We start from the raw sequence: 13,072 nt of genomic DNA, 5'->3' as shown, positions 1-13,072 counted from the left end.
TTTGACTAGCCCGGTCGTTAAACATTTTCAAATCAATCTGGAAATTACAAGCAGCATATCAACCGGCATTGTTTATTATCTATACACCTTCAGCCCCATGCCCATGATTTTATTTTAATTTTATTTTATTTTTATTTAGCCAGGTCAGTCAGTTGAGAACAGATTCTCATTTACAATAACGACCTGGCCAAGAGGTTCACACTACAGCAGTAAAATAAATAAATAAATAAATAAAATCAACACAATACAAACATACAAAATCAGATACCTTTTTTTTTTTTTTTTTACAACAGTTAAAACTTGATAAAATCACACAATTCTCAAGCACAAATATCAGTCAGCAAAGATTTTATTGTATTGTCATACAGTTATTATAGACCAAATGTTCCTAAATATTTAAATGCTTACCTGAAAACGCTAAATACTAAATTGTAGAATATCTAGTTTTTTATGTCCATCTTTTAAACACATTCTATTTTCATCATCAGTGAATTATCAAACTAACTAAATAAATAAATAAATAAATGTAAAAATAACAACAGACACGTGAAAGGTTCCCCTTTTGTCCTGACCTGGACAGAGATATTAGCAGAAATAGTTCCGATCTGTGACGCAGTGTCTTTTTGATTGAAGCAAACTAAACCAGCTGCCAGGTTAAGAGATTTGATGTAACAGGTAGTGCGTCAATAACTAAGGGAAACGTTTGCTGTATTTATTTTAAGTGATACAAATATGCATAACCTATTTACAATATTCTTTCAGGAATTTGATTTTTCACTGGGAACTACATATTACACAGAAATGGGAACATTTCACGGAAATTGTGAAATCCGTGATAACCGTGAAAAAAGACCAGCCTCAGTCCTGAAGATCGTTGGTATGTTTCAACCGTCGAAGGCACAAAAAGCTTTGATCTCAGCAGCAGCATTAGACGCCAGGATAGTGAGGTTCTTATATGAGATCATTAGCGCCGCGCTTTTATGCAGGACGTAGAGTGTAACTGCAACTAAACACGGTGTGCTACACAAGCACTTTTTTTTTTCACCCACGCTGTGCACGTGTTTCTTTAGCTGAAAAACGACATTATTTATAATTCGCATTGTACACAGAGGACATGTCTACGTTTTGACCCCTCTCTTATCGTTAAAATAATAATCCTATTGAAAGACCGTTTAAAGACACGTTATCACAATGTTTACCCTCTACTATTGCGAAGATATCAATGGTCAAAAATCGTAGTTTAACACAGAAACAAAGTTGAAACTGTTTGATCACTGGCAACAAATGTGACACCTAATCCAAAATATGAATGATACCGGATACCAAAATCGAGTGATTCCGGTAACAAAGGCTCGGTTTAATATCCCAGTGAGCAATTCAATAAAATAAACGTAACCAACAATAACGAACACAGGTTAAATGAAAGAGTTGAACAAACAGGCAAGTAACACACACACACACACACACACAAAGCGAACAGTCCCTGCGTGTCTCCTCGAGTCCTCTCCAGCCCCGCCTCTGCCCTTCCGCGCTGAAACTATCCTCTATCACAGGCATGCATTCCCATTGTCTGCCTCGTCGTTTCAATATGAATGTTACCTGATACCAGAATCTGATGACATCAGTGATCTTGACTCACTTTCTTCTCTTTTTAAAGGCGGTGATGATCTGAGGCTGGTGAATGGAGGCAGTCCCTGTGCTGGGAGAGTGGAGATTCTTCATGAGGGACAGTGGGGGACCGTTTGTGATGATGAGTGGGATATAGAGGATGCTGGAGTTGTGTGTAAACAGCTGGGCTGCGGATCGGCTGTATCAGCACCAGACGAGGCTCGCTTCGGAGCCGGTTCTGGAACCATCTGGCTGGATGAGGTTTCCTGCAGCGGTTCTGAGTCAGCTCTGCGGGACTGTGGATCTGAAGGGTGGGGAGAGAGTGACTGTGGTCACGGTGAAGACGCTGGAGTGATCTGTTCAGGTAGGAAACACATCAATATATCTCTTAGGCTATGAAGAGTTTGGACAAAACATTAGAACCACCTTCCATCTGTAGCACACGTGTTTTAAATGGGCCGCCCATCACATGACCGGTTTCTTTTTTTCTTAAATGGCATCCCTGACCTGTAAAGCGGGCTCTCCCTGTTGCAAATCACAATGGGCAAGATAGGACTGGGGTTATCAATTGTTTTGCAGGCGCTTCCGTATCTTCTTTTTTTCCTTTCAAAAACATTTAATTGCCATGGTGTAAACTGTAGCAATGTGGATTATTGTTGTAAAATTGCTTGAACAGTAGGGGTGAATACCGTATACCATCGAATTTAAAACACACTTTTTAAACAATTTTTTATTTTACAAAATAGCCTGTGTCTTAAATTCGAGTACAGTATAGTGATGCGTGCATTAAAATTACAAACAAAAGACAAGACTACCTGAGCACACAAACAGCATTGTGACTGACTGCCGAGAAAAGACGAACAAAGACGTCACTGCCCGATCTCGAATCATCCGTGACGTACAGGCAGCCATTTTCTAAGAAGTGTCATTGTCTTCCTGTGGAATTCTTAAAAGGGAATTTTACAATTTACAATACCACAAATTGAGAGAAAAACAGGTGTGAGTAATCACGAGTGGAAATGAGAAGCAGCACATCACTGTAATTGTGTGTGACAGCAGACGGTCGCAAACTGACTTCATATCAGGGGCATAACTAGGATTAGATTTTTACTGAGGCAAAAAAAAAAAAAGTTGAACAAACCTCTTGCAGATCCTGTTCATGTTACAAAGGTAAAAGTTATCATTTTATAAAGCCTGGAGAATTTTTGCAAACTAGAAAGCAATATTAAGTCCCTTGGATGATGATGTTAATGTTAAAATTTAATGACCCATATTATTTCAAAGATTAAAACTAATTGTCTCCCAGCAAAACCACAGCAACCTAAAATGCCCATATTCAGACTGTCAGAAATATGTGATTTTAAAAAGACAAGAATATAACATCAATATTAATAAGTAGATGGGTTCATACCTTTATTGACTTGCATTTAGTTCACTGCTACTTAAGTTGCCTTACACTGCTGGGACTGGTAACTGCTACTGACCGGTAAGACTGGTGCTGACACTGCTGGGACTGGTACTGCCACTGCTAGGACTGGTGCTGACACTGCTGGGACTGGTGCTGACACTGCTAGGACTGGTGCTGACACTGCTGGGACTGGTGCTGACACTGCTGGGACTGGTGCTGACACTGACTGGTGCTGACACTGCTGGGACTGGTACTGCCACTGCTAGGACCGGTGCTGACACTGCTGGGACTGGTGCTGACACTGACTGGTGCTGACACTGCTGGGACTGGTACTACCACTGCTAGGACCGGTGCTGACACTGCTGGGACTGGTGCTGACACTGGGACTGGTGCTGACACTGCTGGGACTGGTGCTGACACTGACTGGTGCTGACACTGCTGGGACTGGTACTACCACTGCTAGGACTGGTGCTGACACTGCTGGGACTGGTGCTGACACTGGGACTGGTGCTGACACTGCTGGGACTGGTGCTGACACTGACGGGTGCTGACACTGCTGGGACTGGTACTACCACTGCTAGGACCGGTGCTGACACTGCTGGGACTGGTGCTGACACTGGGACCGGTGCTGACACTGCTGGGACTTGTGCTGACACTGACGGGTGCTGACACTGCTGGGACTGGTGCTGACACTGACGGGTGCTGACACTATGACTGGTACTGACACTGCTGGGACTGGTGCTGTTTGTGTACAATATTTGTATGACTCTATAGTACTTTGACAAGGTATTCACCAAAAATAACAACAACAACAATAATAATAATAATAATAATAATAATAATAATAATAATAATAATAATAATAATAATAATAATAATGTGATGTTCCACACCTCTGAACGCTAGATCTCCTTTGAACGTTTACACAGTTTCTCACTCAATTCTAATATTCTTGTCAGTACAAATCGACGATAGGAAGTAGTACAGTACTTCAGGCGGGGGAAACCGGTCGCTGAGGTCCCGGTGCTGCCTAGCGCACTGGCCGGGTCCCTATAGATGCAAATACACAGCCACTATGCTGTAATAAAACGCTATGCTATGGCAGGTAGGGTGATACTTGGACGAGCTGACTGTCCAGTTAAAGTGACGAGAAAAAAAACAAAAAACACCATACAGCCAGCTATCCCGGTTTAGCTACACATTTAATGTCATCATAGGAACAGATACTTTGATTTTTGCTGTGCTGGCGTTAAAACATTCTACATGAAAAAAAAAAAAAAAGATTTATCTAAACGTCACATTGCGCAGGGGAAAAACAACAAATATAAATGATATATTCACTAAACATTGATTCTTATCAAGAGTTGGCTTCTTTAGAAAGAAATGTGTAATAGGTTGGTTTTTTCTCCGTTTCATGTTGGTGCTGCACTGTAAACCAGAGTACAGAGTAACTTGGGAAACTGACTAATGAGAAACGTCTTTGTGGCGCGAATTTGATATACCCCCAGTGTCTGTAGTATTATTATTTATTATTTGTTTATTTAGCAGACGCCTTTATCCAAGGCAACTTACACAGACTAGGGTGTGTGAACTATGCATCAGCTGCAGAGTCACTTACAACTACGTCTCACCCAAAAGACGGAGCACAAGGAGGTTAAGTGACTTGCTCAGGGTCACACAATGAGTCAGTGGCTGAGGTGGGTTTTGAACCGGGGACCTCCTGGTTACAAGCCCTTTTCTTTAACCACTGGACCACACAGCCTCATATACAGCCCGCGATCACAGTAATGTGAAGAAATTAAAAATAATATTTTATATCTCAATTACACACAAAAAAAGTGGGTGTGTGTTAGTTTTTTTTTATCTTTTTTCGTCTTCACAATTAAAAATTAAGTCGATTTTTACATATGCGTAATTGAGGTTGTGTCTTTGTAAATTCATTTGATGTTTTATTTTTTCCTTAAATCGAGGGTGGGAAATTTGGGCTGCGTCTTAAATTCAAACGAATACGCTATCTATATTACACCAACATACACACAATCTAGCCTGGCAAGTCTTCATTCCAGTTCTCACATTGTGTCCTTCCCTCACCTCTACAATTGAGTACCAATCAATGGCAATTAGTTTCCGCAGCGAGTGTTTTAAAAGCCGACTGGAAGCGGGTTTTCCTCTCATCCAGGACGCTGTCGTTTTTACTGCCGTGTTGCTGTACCGAGGCCAGAAACTTAAATTGTCTTTCAGCGGTCCCTGAAGAATATCCTGTAACACAAAACTGAAACTGAGCTTTCTGAAAAAAAAACAAAAATACACAAATTTTGAAAATATTTGAAAATATTCAGAAACCCCCTTCAATACTTAGATCCACAAACAAGGCTGTTGTTACACACGTGTGTTGGCTGTTTGATATACAAACAAATCAAACATTTCATTGTATTACCTGTTCACCAGAAAACAGGGATTGTGACCCTTTTGTCTTCTCCAGATCCACACAACGTTGTGGTATCTGAACCCAGTATAAAATGCATGTTTCAGGAAAACAATGTAGGATTCTCACATTGTTTCATTCTTCTTATGAACTGGAATATGATACTAGACAATGAATGATAACATATAAGGGCAAGGGCAATTTATTTATTTACCGAGTTTCAACCTCTTTAAATAGATGTACAAATAACCCTCACTACTTTTGTAATAGGCCGTTTTAACAGCTTGCCTACAGGATCTTGGCAGAGGTTAGTGCTGCAGTGTGTCCGCTAGGTGGCACCAAAACACTGTTCAAAGTTTTTACATCCCAAAGGTCAGACTAATACATCCTGTTTAGCTGTATTAATTGCTGCATTGATCAGTAAAAAAAGATAAATAATTAGGCCTCCCTTGCATGTGATCAAAACCTTTTGTTAACCTCCTCACTCAACAGCTTCCTCATTAGAAAGTATCAGAACTCCCTCACATCTTTTTCTGATATGGCAGGGCAGCTTGCTGATCTTGTCGAAACCACAATACGAATTCACTCTGTTGTTAATATGAGCTAATCTTATATTGCTGCTCTTTCAACTAAGCTCAATGTCCTTTGGATAGGACAGGAAGTGTGTTGTTTGAATAAACAAAGACAGAAACTGACGTTTTAAATTACCAACCCCACACTGCTACTTGTCACTAATGACAGTTTTGCTCATTTCACATCTATAGACTACTGCACTGTGGCAGCATAAACTGTTCACTGCTCTGTATATATATTATTATTATTATTATTACTTATTTTTTAGCAGACACCCTTATCCAGGGCGACTTACAATTGTTACAAGATATCACATTATTTTTGCATACAATTACATTATTATTTACACATTTTTTTCATACAATTACCCATTTATACAGTTAGGTTTTTACTGGAGCAATCTCGGTAAAGTACCTTGCTCAAGGGTACAGCAGCAGCGTCCCCCACCTGGGATTGAACCCACGACCCTCCAGTCAAGAGTCCAGAGCCCTAACCACTACTCCACACTGCTGCTTATATATATAAAACAAGCATGACTACAAACAAAACAGGAATAGGCAGGGCTTCATTTTGTTGCTTAATAAAGGATCATTTAAAAGCCTTTCAGTCAGTATGTGATTGTAACACAATACAAAAATGAACAAGAGAGATAAGTGCATCAGACTTGTCAGATGTCAGAAGAGTTTTATAATGAAGGAAATAAAGATGTTTAGGTGGCAGCCTTACTGACAGGATCCTTTATTGCTCTCTTGAACTCTCTGATTCAAAATACGTCTTCTTGCTATCTTGCTTCATCAATTGCATATTATTTACTTTTATTTTAATTATCATGTGTGACCCAGTGGTTTGCAGTGCTCAGGTGTGCAGGTGATGCAGGTGCTGTGATCGAGTGGTTTGCAGTGCTCAGGTGTGCAGGTGATGCAGGTGCTGTGATCGAGTGGTTTGCAGTGCTCAGGTGTGCAGGTGATGCAGGTGCTGTGACCCAGTGGTTTGCAGTGCTCAGGTGTGCAGGTGATGCAGGTGCTGTGACCCAGTGGTTTGCAGTGCTCAGGTGTGCAGGTGATGCAGGTGCTGTGACCCAGTGATTTGCAGTGCTCAGGTGTGCAGGTGATGCAGGTGCTGTGACCCAGTGGTTTGCAGTGCTCAGGTGTGCAGGTGATGCAGGTGCTGTGACCCAGTGGTTTGCAGTGCTCAGGTGTGCAGGTGATGCAGGTGCTGTGACCCAGTGGTTTGCAGTGCTCAGGTGTGCAGGTGATGCAGGTGCTGTGACCCAGTGGTTTGCAGTGCTCAGGTGTACAGGTGATGCAGGTGCTGTGACCCAGTGGTTTGCAGTGCTCAGGTGTGCAGGTGATGCAGGTGCTGTGACCCAGTGATTTGCAGTGCTCAGGTGTGCAGGTGATGCAGGTGCTGTGACCCAGTGGTTTGCAGTGCTCAGGTGTGCAGGTGATGCAGGTGCTGTGACCCAGTGGTTTGCAGTGCTCAGGTGTACAGGTGATGCAGGTGCTGTGACCCAGTGGTTTGCAGTGCTCAGGTGTACAGGTGATGCAGGTGCTGTGACCCAGTGGTTTGCAGTGCTCAGGTGTGCAGGTGATGCAGGTGCTGTGACCCAGTGGTTTGCAGTGCTCAGGTGTACAGGTGATGCAGGTGCTGTGACCCAGTGGTTTGCAGTGCTCAGGTGTACAGGTGATGCAGGTGCTGTGACCCAGTGGTTTGCAGTGCTCAGGTGTACAGGTGATGCAGGTGCTGTGATCCAGTGGTTTGCAGTGCTCAGGTGTACAGGTGATGCAGGTGCTGTGACCCAGTGGTTTGCAGTGCTCAGGTGTACAGGTGATGCAGGTGCTGTGATCGAGTGGTTTGCAGTGCTCAGGTGTACAGGTGATGCAGGTGCTGTGACCCAGTGGTTTGCAGTGCTCAGGTGTGCAGGTGATGCAGGTGCTGTGACCCAGTGGTTTGCAGTGCTCAGGTGTACAGGTGATGCAGGTGCTGTGACCCAGTGGTTTGCAGTGCTCAGGTGTACAGGTGATGCAGGTGCTGTGACCCAGTGGTTTGCAGTGCTCAGGTGTACAGGTGATGCAGGTGCTGTGATCCAGTGGTTTGCAGTGCTCAGGTGTACAGGTGATGCAGGTGCTGTGACCCAGTGGTTTGCAGTGCTCAGGTGTACAGGTGATGCAGGTGCTGTGATCGAGTGGTTTGCAGTGCTCAGGTGTACAGGTGATGCAGGTGCTGTGATCGAGTGGTTTGCAGTGCTCAGGTGTGCAGGTGATGCAGGTGCTGTGATCGAGTGGTTTGCAGTGCTCAGGTGTGCAGGTGATGCAGGTGCTGTGATCGAGTGGTTTGCAGTGCTCAGGTGTGCAGGTGATGCAGGTGCTCCAGCAACGACAGACACAAAGTTCACGGTTCAAAACAGTTCTTTATTTTCTCTTGTTCTGCTTGAGACCGTTAAATAATAATGCTGGCTCTACACAACAATGTGTTTTGCCAGCATATATAAACCACGGGGTTCAGTCCTGAAATAATAATACAAAGAACAACACACAACACAGACACTTCTCCTGACAGTGAGTGCTCTGAGTGCAGGTGCGGTGCAAGGTAATACAGTGACAGTTGTGCAGTGAAGTCCGGGCTTGATGATGGCCTGTAGCGACAGCTCCTGGTTCACGTTAGCCGTCTAACAGTGACAAAAACAGACAGTTAGTTTCCACAAACAAACAAAACACTTAACACTCATGATTCGCTTCTCACAGTCCGTTTCCTTTCTCGCTCATTCTCATAACCACATCAAAGGAACAGATTACATCATCACATCCCCAATTATACCCTTAGTCATGCCCCCTGCGATAGCTAGTCCAATCACGTCTCCTCCAATCCATGACTGACACATCGCCTACCGCTTTAGGGCGATGACTTCGGCATCGTGACTCCGCCCCCTTCCTGGCTGGCTGGCTTCCGACTGATCCTGGAATGAACTGCCAGACCAACCAGTACGAGGCACTCTGTTCCTGTCATACAGCGCCCTCACAGATCGGGAGGGAGATTGTTGTCTAGGATTCATTCGCTCTCTGTCACACCATGTCACCATGAGGTTCAGTGAAAGAACTAACTGAATAATAATATTTAGATGTTTTCCAAGATGCAGTTTGTAATTATCTGTTAACTGTTGTTGCTTCGCTCCCAGAGTCTCTAATGTCTGCAGTTTTGTGATTTCAGGACATAGAGCAGTGCGGTTAGGCGGTGACAGCAACCTCTGCTTTGGGAGAGTTGAAGTAGTGCATGGGCAGACCTGGGGAACGGTCTGTGATGCTGACTTTGACTGGCAGGATGCAGAGGTTGTTTGTCGGGAGCTGAAGTGTGGAATTCCTAAAGAGGTGCTGGGAGGAGCCCCTTTTGGAGAGGGGCAGGGTACGGTCTGGTCCGAGGAGATGCAGTGCCAGGGAAAGGAGCCCCAAATCTATAAGTGTTTGACTTCAGCCAGCAAGAAGCAGAGCTGCACACACAGGAACGACGTGGGCCTTGTCTGTTTCGGTGAGTCTATAACTTTGTTTATTAACCCGGGGCCATAAACATTATGGGTGGATATCAAGCAAGTCATTTAGACAAATGTTTCAATGAGAATTCTTTATTAAAGTCTTTACAATGTGGGCTCTGTGATTTTGCTTTAGGAGGCTCAAATGTAAAAGAAAGTAAGACATGCAAAGTGAGAACTTTTTTTAACCAGATAACATGTTTATATTATATGTATATGTCCAATACAATCCAAGAAGCTTAGCATACCATGAAGCATTTTTATATACATTAGATACATTAGAGCCAATTTTTTAAATAGAAATTGACCAGCTTGATACCGCTAGCTGAATGCTGCTTCATTTTCGGCAAGCCTGTTTTTGATCATATACCCGAGGGTGTGAGGGATTGGGTTGTTCTAGATGAGTGTCACTCTTCAGAAGTCTGTAATTAAATTAACTGATGCATAATTATTAGAAAGCTAAAGAAATGCATGCCCACCAATCATACCCTTGCAGCCAATATTACAACAACATAGCAACCCTTTTGTGATTGATAGCTAGAGTAAAGCAAACCCCATGTCCTGGTTCTCTGCTTGTGCTGTGCCCTGCTCACACTCTGCTGCCCTGTGTGCAGGGTACACTGAGTACAGGCTGGTGGGTGGCCCGGACTCCTGTTCTGGTCGAGTGGAGCTGCAGTATGATGGTCAGTGGGGGACGGTCTGCGATCGCTATTGGGATCTACAGGACGCCACAGTTCTCTGCAAGCAGTTGAATTGTGGGTACGCTGTATCAGTCCCGGGACAGGCCTGGTTTGGTGAAGGCAGCGGTGATGTACGGACTGATATATTCGACTGTGATGGCAGTGAGACACACATATCAAATTGCTCCATCTCTGCATGGGGACGAGGTAACTGCACTCATAGCAATGATGCAGGAGTGAATTGTTCAGGTGAGTAGTAACCACTCTAATGGGTGGAAGATTGAATAGGTAACTTAACATCCTATCTGCTAAACATATCTCGGTATTCTAGGTATTCAGATCTTCTACTGCCATCTGGTGGGATTGTAAATTAAATCAATTTACTGTTACAGTATTTTTTTATACCCATTAGTATTGATTAACTGTTACCATATTTGGGGTGTATTAGATGTGTGCAGTTTATGATATTTTATACTTTATGTATGCTTACAAATAAAGCAAATGGTCTCACATTTAAGCTTATATAGTTTGAAATGCTATTTACACTTTTAATTAAATTCTCAATTATCCATGTTGGTTCTGAGTTCTAAAGCACCAATACCATAATGAGTTTATTCATTTCTCTAAAAAGCTAAATCTCTGAATAGCTTTGAGCTTGCTCCAGGTGGAAGAACAGACAGTGCCCAAACAACAGAATTACTCTGAAACCATGTTTATGTTTTAACTGATTCAACATACAAGATAACAAACTGTAGACTGATGTAGAAGCTGTAGATGCAGTAAATAATGGTGCTGTTCCTTCAGCTCTGACGTGTTTCATTCCCCCCCTGCTCACTCTTATTATCTTCAGGTCCATTGCTACCAGCACAAGCAGGTCGAGTCGGGCCTCTACCAAGTAAATGCAACACCAGTAATGAAGGGACCACGCTCTGCTCAGGTTAGTGCAATTCAAACTCTTGTGTTAATAAGTTATTTCAATGTGACTATACTGACACTACTGCCATGGGTACAGTCTGTGACAAGGATTCTTATTTGAAAATCGGCATGCATTATCATAGGGTTATTTATATTATTTAATATTACTAACTGATTCTGTGCCTAAGCTGCAGTGATTGTGTTATTGATGTGTGCTTGTGATTCTGTCCCCCTAGATCACACGGCCCTCAGACTGGTTGAGGGAGGAGGTGCCTGCGCTGGGAGGGTGGAGGTTTATCACAACGGCTCCTGGGGGACGGTCTGCGATGACTCCTGGGACCTGGCAGATGCTGAGGTGGTGTGTAAGCAGCTCCAGTGTGGGACGGCACTCAACGCCTCAGTGTCAGCCTCCTTCGGCCAGGGAACCGGACCCATCTGGCTGGACGAGCTGCGCTGTCAGGGGAACGAATCGACTCTGTGGGGGTGTGCCTCAGGAGGGTGGGGGCAACACAACTGCAGACACAAGGAGGATGCGGGAGTCGTGTGTTCAGGTACAGGACTGCAATAACTCACTATACCTAACCAGCCCGCCGCCAGCCCCCCCAAAAATAAATGCAAAATTCTCATTTAGTATGCTGATGTATCAGTCACTACTGTGCTATCTTACTACTGTGACTCTTTCTATGTTATACATGACTGTGAATCATACCCTTACACTTCAATTCAATAACTGTACCAATAGAAAGCTGCAGCAAAGTAATCACACAAACAAAACTCATTTTGTGTCTTCATACATGCACAGGAAATGAAACTACAGGCTATGCTCATTAAAAAAAACAAAAACATTTCCATTCACTGTATGCACATGTAATAATGTAAGTTTGACACACAAAGTGACTCTCCTAGATAACCTCATGTTGCTTCACAGTTGAATAAGCGCTTCTCCAGATAAATGTAAAATAGATGAAGACGGGTAATTGGTTTTAAAAGAAAAGGAAAAGGCCAGTTGGATAAGACTTTACCTTTCAGTTTAACAGCAGGATTTTGTAAGGTGTTAGTGAGATATGAAAGTTATGAAGGAAGCAATATAAATGAAAACATAAACGCACAACAATGGTTTTAAAATGTTTTGCTTGAGCTGTTTGTATTTATTTATTGTGATTGCATTTGTGCTTATTTTGATTGCAATTTGTTTAACATTTCCAATAATTAAGAAATGTACCAAGGAGTATGTATGCTCGCCTCCACCGGGCAGGGGGTAGTTAATCCACTTCATGATTTCACTTTTACTGAACATCTTTTAATGAAGCAGAAGTTTTGTAATCTGGAATGTCTACATGCATCTTGCTAACGTATTTCTATTGTTTGTGACACAGAGTTCAAGAAACTGAGACTGTCTCGGGGCTGTTCTGGACTGGCAGAGGTTTTCTACAATGGCACCTGGGGCAGCGTCTGCCATAACGACATGAATAAAAACACAGTTAAGATGATATGCCGTGAGGTCGACTGTGGAGAGAGTTCTGAAATAACAATGCAAAGTTCAACATCTAACAGTGCGCGCAAGTGGCTTGATAATGTTGAATGCAGAAGGCATGACTCTACACTGTGGCAGTGTCCATCTTCATCCTGGGGTAAAAACAACTGCTGGGACAATGAGGTGGCTGAGATTGACTGCAAAGGTAAAGATTTCTCTCTGTTTTTCTTCTGCTGCTGACCTAATGGCTCAGCAGCTAAACAGCCACCCGAAAGACGACAGCTTTAAATCCTGTTCCAGTGATAACCGGAACATGCCTCCCCAAACACCAGCAATACAACGTGAAGTTGTGTTATTGGAGGCACTGCTCTTTCTAAGAGGGGTGTAGTTGATGTCTCCAACCCTAGAGCAGCAGATACTGAGCCCTGACCAAACTTACTGTAATACCCACCACACTGGAGAGGCC

General features: G+C 43.2%; 1 protein-coding gene across 1 annotated transcript in view; it reads left to right on the top strand.

Moving 5' to 3' along the window:
* The first annotated feature begins 801 nt into the window (after positions 1-801).
* Positions 802-13,072, top strand: part of LOC117433610 (antigen WC1.1-like) — a 47,251-nt gene continuing 34,980 nt past the window's right edge. Inside the window, exons 1-7 of the mRNA XM_059008832.1 lie at positions 802-877; positions 1,511-1,972; positions 9,222-9,536; positions 10,152-10,466; positions 11,068-11,154; positions 11,369-11,683; positions 12,509-12,811. Coding sequence (XP_058864815.1) covers positions 802-877; positions 1,511-1,972; positions 9,222-9,536; positions 10,152-10,466; positions 11,068-11,154; positions 11,369-11,683; positions 12,509-12,811 — 1,873 coding nt within the window. The remainder of the gene's footprint in view (positions 878-1,510; positions 1,973-9,221; positions 9,537-10,151; positions 10,467-11,067; positions 11,155-11,368; positions 11,684-12,508; positions 12,812-13,072) is intronic.

Source organism: Acipenser ruthenus, chromosome 38, assembly GCF_902713425.1.
Source record: "Acipenser ruthenus chromosome 38, fAciRut3.2 maternal haplotype, whole genome shotgun sequence".
In the NCBI taxonomy this organism is placed as follows: Eukaryota; Metazoa; Chordata; class Actinopteri; order Acipenseriformes; family Acipenseridae; genus Acipenser; species Acipenser ruthenus.
Note: the sequence above shows the minus strand (reverse complement) of the source record. Positions and strands in the feature narration are given on the sequence as shown.